Source organism: Salvia hispanica, chromosome 1, assembly GCF_023119035.1.
Source record: "Salvia hispanica cultivar TCC Black 2014 chromosome 1, UniMelb_Shisp_WGS_1.0, whole genome shotgun sequence".
Taxonomy (NCBI): Eukaryota; Viridiplantae; Streptophyta; class Magnoliopsida; order Lamiales; family Lamiaceae; genus Salvia; species Salvia hispanica.
The window spans coordinates 5,646,960-5,665,579 of NC_062965.1; the positions used below are offsets into that span (position 1 = coordinate 5,646,960).

An 18,620-nucleotide genomic window follows, 5' to 3' on the forward strand; every position below is an offset into this window, starting at 1 on the left:
ACATGCCCTCATACATTAATGTGACCGTATATATATACATGAACTCGTGCGTGTCTGGCTACTGCTCGACCGTGGTCGTCAAAACACCGTGTGACGCCCCGCTTTTTCGCCTTGGTTAATTTTATCTTGCTCAAAGTGAAATAGAAATAAAAAGAAACTCTTGAGCAAACAAATTTTTATTCTATTGTATCGAAAATTAACGGGATAAATTTTATTCAAGTAATCAAGCTTGATCTGAGTACAAGTTTTTTTTAATTCTATTACATTGAATATTAACTAAGCTTTTTTATTGGAAAGAATCTGAGTAAGATATCTTATGCCATTTCATATTCCAACTTCTTTATTTATAAGACGAGAATAGAGAGGAAAATAAAATCTATTTACCTCATAATACGTTTAAACCGAGGTCCACTTTTGAGAAGGCCCAAGGCAGCTCTTTTCTTCATCTATCTGCAGCCTAATAAACCACTCCTGATTAAATCAAGTTTTTGTTGCGCAATTTTTGGGGTTTTTCTTTTATTTATTTTTTTGTTTTAGGGTGTAATTAACTTCCATAAGTGTATTGCTTTTTTTTTTAAGTTTCCAGTTTTTGTGAGCGACGCATGAGACTCCTGAATCGTATGTTAATGAAACACATGACACTCATGCATTATGGGCATCGACACCTCATGCCTTTATATTTTTTGTATTTTTTTTAAATTTTTTAATAGACGACGCATGAGATGCCTCTTCACACATCATTTTTTCACATTCGAATATGTTTATCATTTTAAGTTGGAAGGTGTATATAATTCATGTCCAACCCCAATTAGTTTGAGGTCACTTGACCCAATGCGGACAATATCAAACTAATATTGCAGTCGACGATCCTAACAAGAGTGCCTCATTCATTCAATTAATCGGCATCCTTTCGAAATTTCTCATAAACTGATAACAACAGCGTCGCATTCGATGCGCAACCGGAAGATCTCCATTCTGCCGTTTCACTCTCTTCCACGTAACGTACATCTCCGGCACGTAAACGCAGACGGTTATGAAGACATGGACGCCGACATACACAGACACCACCACAGCAACAATCTTCCCAACCGTCTGTGTCTCAGCAGGATCGACCATGCTCAGCGAAGCTCCGTAACTCACCCCAATAGCCGCCATCGACACCACCGTCGCGTAGCAGACCACCGTCATCAGGACGCACGACTTGATCGGCACTCGTATGATGACGAGCAGGAGCACGACGAGGGCCGAGGCGAAGGCGGTGGTGTTGGCGCGGGCGAAGTGTCTGTATAGCCCGGGATGAGCGGATGCCATCACTGCCTTGCCGGCTCTGTGCGATGACGTGTCGTCCTGCCACACGCCGCCCGGGGGGCTGACGGCTGCCTGGAACGCCATCCCGGCTATCAGGACCACCACCACCATGGTCATGCCGGTTATCCCGCGGAAGGCGTTGAGTAATGGCTTGTCTGAGCAACGTAGTAAGAGTTCTTCGATTTCGGAATAGGCAGCGGTGTGTTGGGAGCTCTCTTTCAAGATATCCAGCGGCGTTTTGCCCATGGAATTTTCTGTTAGCTTTTGTATTTTATTTTTTTCCAGCAAATATCTTACCATCTGAGATTTCGATATAATAATTCAAGGATTAGAAAGATGTAATCGTGCAAAATGTACATTTTGGATGGTGGAAATTAGATCATCTCTAATGACACTCTAAATAATTTTCTTTTAAATTTGCATAATAGTGGAGTAAAATCAGTAAATAAGACATTTTAAATTTAATAGGATGATATTTATGCTAAAATGAATTTAATATGACACATACATAAAAATGAATTCAAATTTTATACTCTTGCTTTAATTTGGTACAACCCGGTCAACAATTAAGTCAAATTAGCTGCATTTATTTAGAGGCCATTTTGGTCAATTTTTCTGAAGTTTTCTAGATTTTATAGGAACTAAGATGGTCCCAAGTCCAACCAATCAAGCTTATGATGCTTCAACTATTCACAAATTAAACACACAGATAAAATATTATTTCACGTCGTTACAAAGTGAGAACTTAAATTACTCTACTTTTCAATTATTTTAGGATGGAACCTCATTGAATATGGACTAAAATTTTAATTAGCCAATAGTAAATCTAAGTAAAAAAATGAATAATCGACCTAGATTGAAACCATAGTATAAGTTTAATGGACAACCATAGAGAAAGCATCTTATACCTCAACTCGGTTGCACCTAACAGCCATATGCAAAAGTGTCTCCCCATCATCATCCTTGGCACGCACTAGATCGCCCATTTTCTCTCCCAAAAACCGCAACGTCTCAAGCTGACGATGTTTCACGCACAAGTGCAACACAGTCTGCCCGCGATGCAGTCTCTCCGTTGCAGGAGACAAGTCGTGCTGAAGCAGAACCTCCAAGATCTCGACGTGCCCTCTCATGGCAGCAATGTGAACCGGGTTCATGCCTTGATCATCGACCCACCAGCAAATCTCAGGGGCTACAATCGACAATTTTCGGGCAATCTCAACGTGCCCTTGTGCAGCTGCAATGTGAAGGGGTGCCGATTTTTTGGAGTCGATGTCTCGAGCTAGATCCGAGTAATTAAGCCTCAATAACTCTTCCACTATTCCCACTTGTCCATGGATTGTTGCTATATGTAGAACATTTCTTGACCGTGAAAATGAAATTTGATCGACAAGAAATGGATCTTGTTGTACAAGTGTTTGGAAAGTTGATAAATCTCCCCTTTTTGCTGCATCATATAGTTTCTTTACTGCTGTTTCTGCAACCATTGTTTTGCCAACTCCAATTTTTATTTCATATAAAGTTGTAATTTGCGAACTTATGGCATGCGTGATGTAAGTTGTTAAAACTTTTAAATCATGTCCCATATTGATTTGGTGATGATCCTAGCTCCTCTGTAAAAATATGAAATATGAATAACCCTTTCTATTATAAAGCTTTTTAAAGAGTGAGTGACTCATTTCTAATTTAAGTCAGGTCTAAGAAATGCAAGTCATCTCTAATACTAGAGAATTCTACTTCTAATCACTTTTGCATTGGTGATTACCTTTGCCTACATGATTAAGAAGTCAAGATAATGAAAGAATTTATATTTTATGTGGAAAACATTGACCCGGCTTTGCCTACAATAATTATTTTGGAAAAACTAATTTTGCAATATTTTAAAAGAAAAACATACAATCTCATCCACTCACTCCTTGCGAATAGTGGCTTTCATTATTTTACAATAAATTATTATTCTTATTAATATATATTTTGATCTTGTAGATAGTAGTAGTAGTAGTAGCTTTCGTTGTTTTACACTAAATTTAGAACATAATTAATTAATATATTTTGAATCATGAAAATATATTTTGTGTAAATATGTATGTATTTTATTTATTTATTATGTCTTAAATGTATTATAATTCTCATTAGAAAAATATTTGGTTAAGAGGAAAACTTATTCTATCTACTATATACACTTCTCATATTTTTTATATTGAATTCGTTGGGCCGTGTTTAAAAGTAGGTATAAAAAGGTCAGATTAGTGGGCTTGATTTTTATTTATCACGGTTTAGAAAGTGTCCACTAAAAAACCCAACCTGTGGCTTTGAAATATATGTAGATAATTTTAGGATTAGTTGTGGAGATATATTTTAGTTTCTTCTGTATCTAAGACCTCTTAAACAAATCTATTAATAAGATAATAATATGTTTGAATTGGGGTGAATGGTGATGTGGATATTCAACAAAATATTGTGCAGAAAAAAATATTTTCTTTATTATTATAGCATGTGCTAAGAATTAATTAAAGCAACAAAACAAATAGTAGGAGTACTAAGGAATTAATCATCAAAATAGTCATGGAATCGTGTTGGGGAAGTGGGTTGCGGCGTGTGCGGTTTGGAGTCTCCCTGTAACACACGTCTTGTGGTGATGATGATGATGTAGTTTGATGTTCTAATAAAATAACAAAAGATTAATTTCGGTTGCATCTTCAAAAATCTAGACCATCTCCAGTCATTTACACTAAACTCAAACCAATTTTTAAGTATATATAAAAAAAAACAATTTACTTTAACCATTTACACCAAATTTAAGATTTATACCATTTTCGGGATTTTATCTCACAAAACTTTTGGAGTAACACCAAACCAAATATGGTGTTGTTTCACAAAAAACACAAAAAATGAGTTTGAGTTTGATGTATGGTTAGAGAAGATTTCTACACTAAAACTCATTTTTTATGTATGGTTGGAGATGGTCTAACATGATTAGTTTTGGTGTACGGCAGTACCGTTGATGTTCTAATAAAAACAATAATGAATTAGGCAATAAATAGATATAAATATTAATAAAAATTAACATGGTAACAACAAATATTAATTTTGTTTCATATTATGAAAAGCTTAGTATAATGATACATTGATTATGCACTTTTAAAAATATTCAAATTGAAGCTCATAATTTATAAATATTTTAAAAAATGGTCCAAAATTCGTTTTTTATATATGTATATTAGATGTATGGTGTATGGATTTGATATTTTGATTTCATCGTATGGAGAGAGTACGTTTGATTCCCTTGACTTGGCGCGAAAATCACTCTCTCACGCTGTTGCCCAACGGAGTGAGAAGATGTTACAGACCTATTTTTATTTTTTGAATTTAGGCACCGAAAACTTCTCTCATTTGTTAATCTAATTACTCTGATAATAAATCTCACGCAAACAGTTTTTTCCCGCTGGATAAGAAAATAATTTGACGATCCAATCAATCTTCCTTTCTTCCATTTCATTTCGGCATAATTCTTCATCAGAAACTAGGATTTTTTTTGACATTTTACTTTTCTTTTCTTCGGGATCGCGTAGACATATTAGTTGGTGGCTGTGGAGTTGCCGTTGATACATTTCCTTTCCAGGTATGAGAAATTCCGTGATCAAATTCTGCAGAAATAACAAATTTTGCCTTGTTTCGCTTTGTGCTCTGTTTTTTATCCCTGTAATTATTTATATTTCCCTTATGAAAAGTGCATGTGAGTGTGTGTGTTTCTCAGGCTAAGCCGTCTGAACAAACATTGGCATCGCGGGGATATCTGCAGACGATAATTCATGATTCCGTGCGCAAGTTTAAGGGGTTCTTGTTTCTTTTTTGTTGAAAAGCTCGCCACAACTTGCTATGTATTTGGTTTTCTACAATGTTCGACTCCAATTATAAGACACAATATATTGGTGGACAAAAGGAGAAATTCGTAAGGTATCCATCATTTGCTCTACACTTTTGTGAAGATTTGTTTTCGGTTACTTCATTCTATAGGTTCGAAAATGGTATATTTATGATTATGGTTGATGTTTTCCTTTTTTTTGGAAGCCTTAAAAACTTGTGACTTTTTCGATTAGTTAGCTAGACTCTCGATTATTCGGATTCTTAGTGTTCATAGGCTATGAAAGGGCAATACATATTTTGTTTTTATGAATAATATCACTTGGTACGTGTAGGGAAAATGACAATTTGTTTTGTGTTTTGCCATGGTCATCGACATAGGTTGGAAGGCTCCAGTTCTTTTAGATCAGATATGGCTCAAAGGAATAGATGCGGGTTTAGCTTAGAGGGTTCTCAAGGACCTCCGACTACAAATGCATCAAAGTCGTTTAAAATGGTTCAAAAGGGATCCGAAGGGCTTCTTACATTTGGCCGGTCACTGAAATCCGGAGTCACACGAGCAGTATTTCCAGAGGATCTCAAAGTTTCTGAAAGAAGGATATTTGACCCTCAAGACAAGAGTCTTCTGTTGTGGAATAAGCTTTTAGTTATCTCATGCATTCTTGCAGTATCAGTGGATCCTTTGTTTTTGTATCTTCCAGTTTTCCAGCCTGAAAAAATGTGCTTGCATATACACAACAGTTTGGCATACACGACTACGACTCTGAGGACTGTAATTGATGTCTTTTACTTTGCACGCATTCTTCTCCAGTTCCGCACAGCTTATATTGCGCCTTCATCTCGGGTTTTTGGACGAGGTGAACTTGTGATTGATCCCAAAGAAATAGCAAGTCGGTATATACATCGTTATTTCTTTGTGGATCTCTTCTCCGTGCTACCTCTACCACAGGTATGTGCTGACCACATAAAGGAGCTTATTGTATAATTATTGCATAATCCTTAAATGCATAAAACATTTACTCAGTCAATCATGAGTTCTCCATAGAGGGTTACATAGCAATGCTTTTGATACCATGTGATGTTCTACTTGTTTGATTTAGACATCTGGTGCTACCTATTTACTCCAGAAAGCTAGATAATATACAAAATATATGTTTAGTATATTTGAAATTATGCTTCAACAGGTTGTGGTGTGGAGATTTCTGCGTGGGGCAGAAGATTACGATGTATTGAGTACAAAAAAGGCTCTGGTGATAATTGTTTGTGTCCAATACATTCCAAGGTTTGTGCGGTTTATTCCTCTTAGTTCAGAGTTGAAGAAGAGTCAGGGTGTGTTTGCGGAGACAGCATGGGCTGGTGCAGCTTATTACTTGTTATGGTTCATGCTTGCTAGTCATGTAAGAAAACTGTTGCTCTTCAAATTTCTAAATGTCTTGATTGCTTATATCTAGGATTCCATTTCCATTAGTCCTTCTGATGAGCAGTACTAACAAAATAACTACGAAACTTTATACATCAAGAGACTAACTTTATCACTGTGTATGATGCAACAGATTGTTGGGGCCTTATGGTATCTATTTGCCATAGAACGCAGAGATACATGCTGGTACCGAGCATGCTATCAGAACCGTTATGATAATTGCGATACAAAAAATCTATATTGTGCCCATGAGGTCACAAACCTTGAAGCATGGAAAAACATCAGCTCGGCGTTTATTACACCAATATGCGAGATAACCGATCAGGAAAAATCCCCGTTCAAGTATGGGATATATGCCCAAGCTTTGTCATCTGGAGTTCTTGATTCTGAAAAATTTGTCTCAAAATACTTCTATTGTTTATGGTGGGGCCTGCAGAATTTGAGGTATCTATCTTAATACATTTCCTACTATGCTTTTGATGATATACCAGTCAAACCAATCATCCATGAAGGAGAATAAAATTTTCATCCATTCATTCCAAAATTCTATAGCTGTCTAGACAGAGCTATGTTTGTTTCTGCAGTTCCCATAAAATCTAGTAATATTCTAGTAATAGCCTGTGAAAATCTAATAGATAAAGGAGGCAGCCTAAGCTAATGATAATGATACTTCTTTTTCATGGATCGTGTTTATTTCTATCTCGTGACTGGAAATGCACTTCTTAATGTCACGCATCTGCTTCGATTTATATAGCAATCTTTAATCTGCTGGTATTTGAAATAAGTTGGAAAGAAATGGTGAGCTTTGGATAGTCGAGTTACTTTTTTCAGTGGTACCAATTAGAGGTTCAGTCCAGTTCAATATATATCTCACTTCCTTTATGAGTTTTACCTTCGTGCTCAATCTCTGATAAATTGATCGAGACGACTCCCTACTTTAGTCCTCATAATAGATGGCAAACCTACATGATGCCTTAGACAATGATATTGAGGCTATTCAAGTTGAGATGGCTAGCATTTGGTGGCTAATATTATTTGAATTTCTCCTCAGCACACTCGGTCAGGGGCTTGTAACCAGCACGTATCCGGGAGAAGTTCTGTTTTCTATAGCAGTAGCCATTTTAGGCCTCCTCCTATTTGCTCTACTCATTGGTAATATGCAGGTATATATACAGGCTTCATATTTCATACAAACTTTTCTTTGGATGAACTCGAGTTAGTTTATAAACAGCATATATATTGCCAAATATCTGTCAATTAGATATCAGGTAAAATGTAAAATTCAAGTTTTTGTCACAAATTTGACATTGCTAATCAAGGCTGATACCACAAGATGTCTGCCTGTATGGCTGTTCATCATATTTCCTGATGCTTAATGTTGGTCTAAATTTATCAAATTTCATGGCTGAATGGTTGATTGATGGGTCCTTGTTTTTGCTCGCAGACATATCTTCAATCTCTCACGGTTCGGCTGGAAGAGATGAGGGTCAAAAAACACGACTCGGAACAATGGATGCATCACAGAGTGCTACCAACAGAGCTAAGGGAAAGAGTGCGACGCTATGATCAATACAAATGGATGGAAACGAGAGGAGTCGATGAGGAGAGCTTGGTCCAAAACTTACCAAAAGACCTTAGAAGAGACATCAAAAGGCACCTCTGTCTCAATTTAGTTAGACGAGTAAGTATACTCTACTTGGACGACTGAGCTAGCAAAGCTTCCCATTCAATTTCATTTCATACGATAAATGTTCAGGTCCCTCTCTTTGCAAACATGGATGATCGATTGCTCGATGCCATTTGTGAGAGGCTTAAACCCAGTTTATACACAGACAACACATTCGTGCTTCGTGAAGGAGACCCGGTGGATGAAATGCTCTTCATCATCCGCGGCCGCTTGGACAGTGTGACAACAGATGGTGGGAGATCCGGTTTCTTCAATCGAGGCACCCTGAGAGAAGGCGATTTCTGTGGAGAGGAGCTCCTCACATGGGCTCTGGATCCAAAGGCTGCTTCCAACTTCCCTCCATCCACGCGTACTGTCAAAGCTTTGACAGAGGTGGAGGCTTTCGCTCTTACAGCAGACGAACTGAAGTTCATCACCAGTCAGTTTAGGCGCCTCCATAGCCGACAGGTGCAGCAGACGTTCCGATACTACTCACAGCAGTGGAGGACTTGGGCAGCCACTTTCATTCAAGCAGCATGGCGTCGGCATTCAAGAAGAAAGGTTGCTGAGCTTAACCAGAGTGAGTGTGACGACAGTGGATCGGATTACAGCAGCGAAGATGATTACTATGAAGATGATGTGCAAGCTCGACTGATCGGTCCAAGCACCTCGTCGAGGTCGGATACAGGTAGTTCTTCCAGGTTTAAGACAACCTTGTTTGCCTCGAGATTCGCTAGCAACGCTATGCGTGGAGTCAGCAGAATTCGTGGCAAATCAGGTGCTGGGAAGATCAAATTGGCCAAACCACCTGAGCCAGACTTCTCTGGTACTAACTAGTTAGCTCCTGTGCTACATCATATTAGGCCAAAGGCATGATCTACCTACACTTCCTACATTACTGGTTATTTGTGTAGAACTAATTCATTTTGAAGCAGCAATTCAAGTAGCATTATTACTGTAATCACTTAAACATATATTGCAGAAAATTTCCATTCCTGTAGCCTCAAAAATGTTTTCAAACGGCAATGACAAACTAGGCTCAATTCAAACAAGAATTTCAAAAGCTACTTACTGAACATCATAGATTACAGAGTGAGGCTACTTTTGGGGGATATTCTTTCCCACGATTTTGGCCGGTGTGATGCGGAGCAGGTTGCCTGGTTTACCAGGAACGGCACCTTTGATCATCACGACATTGAGTTCGTTGTCAATCTTGATAACCTTGAGCTTTCTGATCTTCGTCTTGGTGCCTCCCATTCTCCCGGGCATTTTCTTGCCCGGGTAGACACGTCCTGGAGTAGTTCCGGCACCAATGGAGCCGAGTTGCCTATGGCTCTTGGACCCGTGAGTCATAAGCCCTCTCTTGAAATTGTGTCTCTTGATTCCACCTAATAATAGTTAATATTAGCATACTCAAATATCAATTCACCAACACATCTCCAAAAACAGATAGTTTTATATTCTCAACCAACAACATCCTTTTTATTTATGTATCTACGCTCAATCTCGTCGAATATATTCAAATTATGGTGAGTAATTTTTCTGGAATTACAGCTAAAATAATCACAGCTTCATCCTTGCTCAATTTTATGTGTCTACACTAAAATAATTACAGTTTCGTCTTCGATTCTCAAATTATTTTAGTAATTTGACATTTTGCCATCCGATTTCTAACCTAGATAGCAAAAAAAGAAGCAATTGGCAGTATGATTATGAAAACCGCGAAATTGTACCTTGGAACCCCTTTCCAATGGTGGTTCCGGAAACGTCGACTAAATCGCCTTCCTTAAAAAGCTCCTCCAACGCCAGGCGCTGATTAGGCTCGAAGCCTTCGACGGACTGCAGCCGGAACTCCTGCAAGTGGCGGAGCGGAATGATTCCGGACTTCTCCAAGTGGCCGAGCTCCGGTTTAGTGAGTTTCCGGTCGCGAATCCTGCGGTAACCGACTTGGACGGCGTCGTAGCCGTCGGTGGCCTTGGTCTTGACCTGAGTGACAATGTTGCCCTCGCGGAAGCCGACGATGGTGACGGGGATGACTTGGCCGGTGGTGTCGAAGTAGGACATCATGCCTAATTTGGTGGCCATGAGGCCGATTCCGGCCTCCATTGAGGCGGAGATGGTGGGGGGTTTGGAGGGGGAGGCATTGAGAGAGAGGGAGGAGAAGCGCTTCAAGGGGAGGCGGAGGAGGAAGGAGGAGGAGGGGGAGGAGGAGGAGGCGGAGGAGGAGAAGCGCTTGGAGGTGGTGGGGATGGTTGCGGAGAGAGAAGAGATTGACATTGTTGATGCAGAGAAATTTAGATTGGTTTCCTTATCCACTCCCTCAGTTAAGAGAGCTACTGCAAACATCTCTGCATAATTTTTTACCCTTTTATAGACTGGGCCTTGTGAATATTAAAAGCCCAATTATTTACCCTTTGATAGAATGGGCCTTTGACGATGACAAAAGCAATCTCCAATCAATTTAATTTGGGACAATTTGACATTGATCGATTGCTATGAATTATACTGCCTCCGTCCATCAAAATTTGTCCCATTTCTCTATTTTCGTCCTATCTCCTAAAATTTGTCTCATTTCACTTTTATCATTTTTGGCAGTGGACCCCATATTCCACTAACTCATGCATACTCACATTTTATTATAAAACTAATACTAATATATAAAAGTAGGATCCACCATCCACTAACTTTTTCAACTCATTTTTCATTACATTTCTTAAAATCCGTGCCGGATCAAAGTGGGACAAATTTTGGTAGACAGAGGTAGTAGCATGTTTATGCATCATATTAGTATGTTTTTAGTTAAAATTTTTTGAATTCAGATCGCTATATGCATTTTCTTATGTTTCATACATGGTCATAGAAATCCATATGACTAATAAGCTAATTAATCAACAAAAACTTTACCTAAACATTACGTATTTTCTTACAGATATGAATTGACTGTTTGTGATGATTTATATAATACTCCTACATTAATAAATTAGATAGTTTTGTGAAGAAATGTCAATTTAGAATTCCTAATCTCGAAGATTTTATAAAAAATCGTTGTAAGTTTTGATGAAACACAACGATTACCACCACGCCCATTTCTTGTTTAAACGTTCCATTCCATTGGTTTAGCCGTTTAGGCACATATAAAAACAGAACAAAAAACCCACTTTGCTTTGTACTCCATTGGAAGAACATAGTACTATAAAAGACCCATTCATGGGAGACTAAACCAAACTACATCAAAAAAATAAAAATAAAAATAAAAATAAAAATAAAAAAAGTTGAAATAAATCACATCCTTAATTTGTAATTCAAAAGACAAATCAGAGAATATGCAATATGTTATCTAAGAATTGTTTTTGGGTGGCTGGAAGAGTGAATCAACTCTAATTATTGGAGCTAGTTTCCATTCCCCTGCTAACAGGGATAACTGTGTAAGAGTAAAATGTATGTTCCCAAGTCTGGTGAAACTCGGTGTACCTCCAGCAAAAACAATCTCGATTTTCTTGTCGATCAACTTATGATGATACTTTTCCAATCTCTTCTTGGCTAGTTATAGTCTGTTATGGAGGAATCGCAGTCAATCAATAAAGTCATCACAAGCATAATGGTGAGTGAACGAGCTGAAATTCACATCTCTTACCTTATTTTCCAGAACAGCGCCGTCAGGGATAACTATCCTCACACCGGGTCCAGCATAGATATTGACTTCCCCCTAACGAACACAGGAATGGCATGGGAAAATAGTAAGAACCAGTAACCAACATGACTGGATAAAAAAAGAGCTTAAAAAAGGTCTGTTTGAAAAGGTCCCATTATAAATCTGGTCAAGTAGAATCCGTGTTACCTTGAGAGTTATGCCAGTTCCAAACCAAACATCACCGGTCACCTTCAAGCTGTCAAGTCCTACAATACTAGGAATAGACTTGAACCGCTCTTTGAAATTTTTGATCTAAGAGAGAAGAAAGAATGAAGTAAATCCAACTTCGAGTTAATAGAAAGCATTTCACAAAAGCTCCAGTCAGAAAAGAATTACATTTCTGAATACTGGTCCCAATTGGATGGATGGGTCCGTGGGATTTTCTCGGGTTGTATTTCGAGTCAGCTTGTCCTCAATAAAGGTATACAGATCCGACTGCATGGCAACAATTAGTTATGAATACATATAACATCAGAACTATCAAACTCCAAATGATTGTTTGGTCGGACGTATTATTAACCTGTAGCAAAAATAGGTCTGATGTTGCTTCAACTGGAAGATATCTTACATTGGGAACACTTATTGCAGAATGCTGATCGAAAATCTGTAGGATAAAGAAGGAACTTTCGATCAAAACTTATAAAACATGAAATCAGCCTTTTCTATAGAACAAAACTGCTTGAGAAGTACAGCCATAGAAAATGCTTAATCCACCAAAGGGTATGAATGGGGTCCATCTGTGATCCTGATGGCACATTTAAAATCAAACATTTGGTACCTTGGAAATGGTTAGACAATCTTTATCCACAAGTTTTTCCATAGATTGAATGCTCATCCACCTAAAAATTTGGAAATAATGTGGATAACAGATATAGCTTCTTTATTTATGAAGATGGAATAAACAAGTTTTCAAGAGCAATAACTTACATTGTATCAGTAAATCTCCAATCCTTCTTTGGCGTCAGAATCTTCAAGATGCCCACAAGAAAAAACATAAAAATACAACTATCAAATTATGAGCAGAACCAACGACACACCAGTAACCTAGTTCCTACTATAGTATTGTCATACCAAATACTAGGACTAGAGTATTAATGTGGACTTCCGAAATGCATAATAAACGCAAAAGAAAACCAACCGGAGTTTTGGCTTCATCGTGTGAATGTTGGGTCTCTTTCCTTACAGAGGATGATTTAGGGGTCACCTGCACCAATATTAGAAACAGTTACCAACCAAAGTTTGGCAGCAACTTATGTGAGCTGTCGAGAATACCTCTAGGCAAAGCTCAATATCATTCTGACCAAGATAATTCAAGATTTCTGCAAACATGCATTAAGGAGCTCAATTGTAATAAATTCCTATATTATTAGAATATGATGGAGTCCTTAGATTCAGATGTTGAGAAAAATTGATGAGATCATCAAATTTCAGAGTGACATTTATTGTGATCCATAACAAAAGGATACTGGGGTCAATAACACAACCAAGATTATCTGAGCCCAACAGCAGTATATACTCTTTACCCTGTTCGCAAAATCAATGTCATCAGAGCCTGTATTAAAATAAGAGAATATTTTCTGCTTGCAAGACATCCAGAAAGGGGTGAAAACAAACCTGTGATGATAGTATATCCAATCTTCCACTATTTACCAACGGGAGGATGGCCTGAGCAATATTGAATGAATTCCTTCACATGTAAAAAGAAAAGCAAACTTCATATGTGATATGTACATTAAATGTCATACGCAAGACACCATATTTAGCATAAAGAAAGCTAATACATGCTGTGCAAGAATGGACTAGCCTTAAATTGGTATTCCTGATGGAAAAACTAGAAAGATATTCGTTGAGGTATGAAGAATCCATGACCATGACAGATTCTTTACACTTCATAGTTGAAAAATAATAAGGTTAATGTTAAGAAAAGAAGAAGACGAGAAAGGAGGGTACAAACGTAAGCTGCCATTTGATCCAGAAGAAAAATGAAATTGTAACCTTGAAAAGCTATATGGGGAAAAAATTTCAAACACCAAACGATCTTCCCTTATATAACTTTTAAAATGTGAACATCCCTTCTAACCAAGACTATGAGGTGCTGAAAGTCCCCCATATGCTAGACTACTTAATAACTGAAGAGTAAGAACTGAACAAACCCACAGTCCGCCTAATATTCACATCCCGAGTTATTAGTTTTTACACATAATGTTGATATCGATCAAGGATCCAAGATTTTCGTTTAGTTATGGAAAAACAACCACATATTGAATGAATATGGATGCATATTATTTCTCCCTATCATACAAATCATCATATCTGATCCACAAGGTGGGAAAAACGCACTGACAGTCTAACACACAACAATAATCAGAAATTGACAATCTTCAAAAGTTTCCCTATCCCCAAGGGGAGAGAAGAACTGAAACATACATTTCATCCTTGCTATCTTGGCCTTTAGCTGAGCGAGCAAACTTGCTTGCCTCTTGTAGGTCAGTGATGCTCTGTAAAACATACATATATCAAAAACTAAATTGGATAAAGTTTTCCGACTAAATGAATAAGCCAATAAGGCATAAACAACAAAAGGATCAAAATGTCAAACCTCTTCTATAGAATGGATATTCTTATTTGGGTGCTTTTTCAGGAACTGCCATCAGTTAAAACACCAACATCAGTTCCCACCACAGTTCAGCTCCAGATGAATATCAGAATATATAGAAGAAGTTACCTCTAATACTTTCCTATGTGCATCAACTGTATTCACCACATATAGTGGAATATTGGTTCCATATTTTGCGTTTAGAGCCTACAGATAGTATCAGATAACCAAAATCAAACAACTGCAGCTCCTGCGTGGAGCCGCCATAAGCTTCAAAAAGAGAAACAAGGAACTGACAGGAAAATTACCTCAATCTGATTGATTGTCAAATCAAGGCAAGTCAAACCATCAACAATTTCCATAGTAGACCTGCATCAACAAAAATTGATGTAAAACTAGCATAGAGATCTGGAAGAAGTGTCATTTGAGTCTTTAGGTAAAATATAATTAAATTCCCACTAGACTTGATCAATCATACAAACAAAAACCACACTCTCACAGTTGGACATAAATCAAAGAAACAACAAAACTTCACGTCCAAATGTTATGTTATATCCTCCATCCATTACAAGTGTTCCACATTTATTAAAGCATATGCTGAAAAGTTATAGGAACACTTATAAGGGATGGAGGGAGAATATCTATTAATTCATCATTCATCTTACTGAAACAGGATGGGTTAAGACAAGTTACAGACTTCAGAAAAAATTACTTCACTGGATTTTATGCTTTAAATGAACTGGAGAACGGTATCATTTGGAACTATATTACGTTGTAATTTTCTTTGGGATATCATAACTATCAACTTCTAGTACTTATCAAATGGTCTGACACCGCTGCCTCAACAATTTAGAACATAGCTCATGAACAGTGGTGTGAACTCTCAAAACAATATTTAAATATTATTTTCCTTTCAAACTTTTTCTACATATATAAATGAATGGAATTGATTTTCCATGCTTCAGCCGCTAGAATCCACTGTCCAAGTTCAGATACCACTTTCTGATGAAGTACTAAACTTTTAACAAATCATAATTTCATTCAGAAAGTTGAACGTCAAAAAAACAATATATCATTTTATCTTTATTTGAATACAAGTGATGCTGAACAAAGTGAAAAATTGTCTGAAAAGCATTTACTAACAAAGTTATCAATTATAGAGGATATCTTTTTGATGAAAAACTCACCAATGAGGAAGCATATTAAATTCACTAATAAAATTCATGACGTTACCACCTTATCTTCCAGCTCATTACTGTGCTTTTAATTCATACAGGAAAAGCCACAGCTTCCACAGATTCAGAGAGTGAACTTTCAATTATCTAAATTGAAGAATACTAGTTATGGAGTAATATTTTCCAATGTTAGAGTGGGACTCACTTGGGGCCAGAAAATCCTATTGTGGTCCCTAGATCGCCATTGAACCTCACTATGACAAGTTTGTCCAATAGCGCCTTAGTCACTGAGACATCTGTTGAAGTTGAAAGCATTATGCCATTAAAACCATATAACAAGAATTATCTGTAAAACAGACCAAATAACTAGGGAACAAAAAAAACAGGCAATTGAATTACTGCTAATTATTGAGATAACTGCTCATCGCATCAAGCTTGAAAAGGTCAATCAATGATGCTCCACATAGAGTTCAGATAAATTTGAAGGCACAAAAGATTAATTATTATTGAACTTGAATGGTAAAAAACACTGTACAAAATTAGATTTCCCTGTGCTAGTAAAAACCAAAAAGGAATAGATGATGCTAAGAACTGTCCCAATCAATTCTTAATACTCCCTCTGTCACATTTTAGTTGTGTCATTTTCCTCTGTTGGTTGTCCCACTATAGTTGACTCATTTCTTTTTGGGGCAAAACGCAAAAAGCAACACATTTAATCCCTCCTACTTAATTTTGTCTCCTACTTTATTCTCTCTTCTCAATCCTACTTTATTCTCTCACCATTTGACTCCCTAAACACTATTAGCTTAAATCTCGTATCCAAAAGAAATGCCTCAGCTATAGTGGGACAGTGGGAGTACAACAATTCATAGAAGCATTTCTTTTGAATTTTATCAACACTTCACAAAACACACTAACTATCAGATTATTCTAGTAGCACTTATAGCCTATGAGATGGCCTTGATATTTTGACTTTTGATAAGATAAAAGTGAACAAAGCTCAGCCCCTACAATCCTAAATGTGACATAACTTACGGAGAAATATATGTTTTGGTGCAATGGTACAAGGAGGAGGGGGGGGGGGGGGATGATCAGAAGTTATATTTACCTTCAGGAATTGCAGATAGTTCTTCATAAGGAAGCACAAACTTGTCTGTTGATTGATTAGTCAGGTCATCATCTCCGCTGGCAGAAACATATTTAACATTACCAAATTAGTATATAAGTATTAAGTTTAACCAAAAATAAATGGAACTAAATTACTATGTCTAAATCAAAAGGGATCACTTTGAGCTGGTTCTTTTAGGGAAAAACGAAAATCATAACACAAATCAGCAGTGAAAAACAATAATCATTGTTTACCAAATTCAAGTAATCTTTTCAATAATCACATGAATTAACCTAGTACAGACTCTCCATAAAAGTGTCAAGAGATCATTGAGGCCCACTGCAGTATATCAAAGCCATACATTCAAAAGAAGAGAGGTAAACATCAATAAATTCCCAGATATTATCAAAATACACTTCTGAGAGACTAATAGCAGAGAAAATAACAAATTGTGAATCCAAAAACAAAACTTTGGAAATGGCATCATGAAACTTAGAAGCTAAAACAAGCAGTAATGAAGCAAAGTTGCCGTACCCAATTACAGCCTCCTCACCCCTCTCAGCCATTGCCTCCTTCCGCTCTTTCAAAATTGTCTTCGTGATCAAATTACAGAACATATACACAAACTCCACCGAATCATTAGCAGGCACAGGGTACGTTATCTTGCTATACGTCTCCCAAGGCATGCTCGAATCGACCAATCCGACCACCGGAATCTGCAGCCGGTTCGCCTCCTTGATGACCGAGCTCTTACTCTCGGTGTCGAAAATCACGATACAATCGGGCGCCTCCGGCGCGCAGATGTTGAATTTCTTATTCCGGCCTCGGAACCGCCTAGGGCTGGAATTGTTGGTCAAAAAGCCTCCGAGGCGCCAGGTGGTGTCGTGCTTGATTCCAATTGTCTTGGTCATCTGCGCGATGATCTCGTCGAAGAGGGAATTGGTGTTGACGAAGAGGAGGCGCGCATTGTTGCGAGAGAGGTGGCCGATGAAATCGCAGGCGTTGCGGAGGCAGATTAGGGTCTTGTCGGAGTCGACGATGCTGACGCCGTTGCGGGTGCCCTCGGAGAAGATTTTGAAGTGGTTGGAGGTGACGCGGCGGCCGATGTGGGCGTTGGCGTTGAGGAGCTTCTGTATGACGACGGAGTGGAACGACATTTTTGGGGCTAAGCTGGAAATGTTGGTCGAGAAGGGGAATTCTTTTGCTAATTGATTTCAAATAGCCATATATGGTGGCGGATCGAGTAAGGGTTTAAGCGGCGGAGAGGATTTTAACAAATCGGAATTGCAGGTCAGGGTGTATTACACTGTAAGAACATCCACGGTACAAATAATTAAAAATAATTTATTCATATTTAAAAAATTAAATTTAAATATAATTTTATAAAATTGAATGTGATACTCTCTCGGTTCGCTCGTAATTGTGTCAAAAAATTTCGATACGGAGTTTAAGAAAGTGATAGTATTTAATATGTTAAACAAAAAGATAAAAAAGCAAGAAAGAGAACAAAGTAGAGAGACTACAGTAAAAAAGAGAAAAAAATTAATACTACTCCCTCCGTCCCAGTAATTCATCCCAGTTTTCCATTTCGGTCCGTCCCACATAATTTGTCACATTTCACTTTTACAATTTTTTGTAGTAGACCTCATATTCCACTAACTCATTTCTACTCATATTTTATTATAAAACTAATATATAAAGGTAGGATCCACGTTCCACTAACTTTTTCAACTCACTTTTCATTACAATTCTTAAAACCCGTGCACAGTCAAAATGACCCGAATTATCTGGGACG

At 37.6% G+C, this 18,620-nt stretch overlaps 4 protein-coding genes across 6 annotated transcripts; 1 reads left to right on the forward strand and 3 right to left on the reverse strand.

Annotated features, from left to right (window-relative positions):
- Positions 1–865: 865 nt before the first annotated feature.
- LOC125200723 (ankyrin repeat-containing protein At2g01680-like) lies at positions 866–2,816 on the reverse strand. Its single transcript, XM_048098465.1, has 2 exons — positions 2,217–2,816; positions 866–1,608 (listed from the first exon to the last, which is right to left on the reverse strand). The coding sequence occupies exons 1-2, from the start codon at positions 2,790–2,792 to the stop codon at positions 892–894; spliced, it is 1,293 nt and encodes a 430-aa protein (XP_047954422.1). The 5' UTR covers positions 2,793–2,816; the 3' UTR covers positions 866–891.
- A 1,981-nt stretch (positions 2,817–4,797) lies between these two features.
- Positions 4,798–9,216, forward strand: LOC125200722 (putative cyclic nucleotide-gated ion channel 8). Its single transcript, XM_048098464.1, has 8 exons — positions 4,798–4,927; positions 5,063–5,262; positions 5,551–6,118; positions 6,354–6,566; positions 6,723–7,033; positions 7,641–7,752; positions 8,034–8,270; positions 8,346–9,216. Exons 2-8 carry the CDS (start codon positions 5,204–5,206, stop codon positions 9,090–9,092), a joined length of 2,247 nt encoding a protein of 748 aa, XP_047954421.1. The 5' UTR covers positions 4,798–4,927; positions 5,063–5,203; the 3' UTR covers positions 9,093–9,216.
- Positions 9,217–9,229: 13 nt separating this feature from the next.
- LOC125200724 (50S ribosomal protein L3, chloroplastic) lies at positions 9,230–10,588 on the reverse strand. The gene is made up of 2 exons (XM_048098466.1): positions 9,989–10,588; positions 9,230–9,643 (listed from the first exon to the last, which is right to left on the reverse strand). Exons 1-2 carry the CDS (start codon positions 10,530–10,532, stop codon positions 9,354–9,356), a joined length of 834 nt encoding a protein of 277 aa, XP_047954423.1. The 5' UTR covers positions 10,533–10,588; the 3' UTR covers positions 9,230–9,353.
- Positions 10,589–11,527: 939 nt separating this feature from the next.
- On the reverse strand, positions 11,528–18,121 carry LOC125201565 (UTP--glucose-1-phosphate uridylyltransferase-like). 3 transcript variants are annotated; one of them, XM_048099732.1, is made up of 18 exons: positions 17,360–18,113; positions 16,826–16,902; positions 15,923–16,013; positions 14,851–14,911; positions 14,672–14,749; positions 14,546–14,590; positions 14,374–14,444; positions 13,561–13,633; positions 13,413–13,470; positions 13,219–13,265; positions 13,085–13,150; positions 12,874–12,914; positions 12,725–12,785; positions 12,467–12,550; positions 12,283–12,381; positions 12,094–12,198; positions 11,890–11,961; positions 11,528–11,806 (listed from the first exon to the last, which is right to left on the reverse strand). In XM_048099732.1, exons 1-18 carry the CDS (start codon positions 17,980–17,982, stop codon positions 11,765–11,767), a joined length of 1,794 nt encoding a protein of 597 aa, XP_047955689.1. In that variant the 5' UTR covers positions 17,983–18,113; the 3' UTR covers positions 11,528–11,764. The 3 variants fall into 3 exon arrangements, 2 of the variants coding, with proteins under 2 accessions (XP_047955689.1, XP_047955690.1); XR_007172936.1 differs by lacking the exon at positions 12,283–12,381 and having other exon boundaries at positions 12,094–12,160; positions 17,360–18,119; XM_048099733.1 differs by lacking the exons at positions 11,528–11,806; positions 11,890–11,961; positions 12,094–12,198; positions 12,283–12,381; positions 12,467–12,550 and having other exon boundaries at positions 12,874–12,925; positions 17,360–18,121.
- Between the last annotated feature and the right edge of the window lie 499 nt (positions 18,122–18,620).

What these genes read in the sequence shown, in the direction of transcription:
- LOC125200724 (XM_048098466.1), bottom strand. Translation starts at nt 10,532, where the DNA reads ATGTCAATCTCTTCTCTCTCCGCAACCATCCCCACCACCTCCAAGCGC. An exon ending in CATTGGAAAGGGGTTCCAAG is followed by an intron (nt 9,644 to 9,988) that starts GTACAATTTCGC and finishes AACTATTATTAG; the next exon opens with GTGGAATCAAGAGACACAAT.
- LOC125201565 (XM_048099732.1), bottom strand. Translation starts at nt 17,982, where the DNA reads ATGTCGTTCCACTCCGTCGTCATACAGAAGCTCCTCAACGCCAACGCC. An exon ending in ATATCCATTCTATAGAAGAG is followed by an intron (nt 14,445 to 14,545) that starts GTTTGACATTTT and finishes TATGTTTTACAG; the next exon opens with AGCATCACTGACCTACAAGA. An exon ending in CAAGATAGCAAGGATGAAAT is followed by an intron (nt 13,634 to 14,373) that starts GTATGTTTCAGT and finishes TTACATGTGAAG; the next exon opens with GAATTCATTCAATATTGCTC.
- LOC125200722 (XM_048098464.1), top strand. Translation starts at nt 5,204, where the DNA reads ATGTTCGACTCCAATTATAAGACACAATATATTGGTGGACAAAAGGAG. An exon ending in GGTTCATGCTTGCTAGTCAT is followed by an intron (nt 6,567 to 6,722) that starts GTAAGAAAACTG and finishes ATGATGCAACAG; the next exon opens with ATTGTTGGGGCCTTATGGTA. An exon ending in TACTCATTGGTAATATGCAG is followed by an intron (nt 7,753 to 8,033) that starts GTATATATACAG and finishes TTTTGCTCGCAG; the next exon opens with ACATATCTTCAATCTCTCAC.
- LOC125200723 (XM_048098465.1), bottom strand. Translation starts at nt 2,792, where the DNA reads ATGGTTGCAGAAACAGCAGTAAAGAAACTATATGATGCAGCAAAAAGG. An exon ending in TTAGGTGCAACCGAGTTGAG is followed by an intron (nt 1,609 to 2,216) that starts GTATAAGATGCT and finishes TCGAAATCTCAG; the next exon opens with ATGGTAAGATATTTGCTGGA.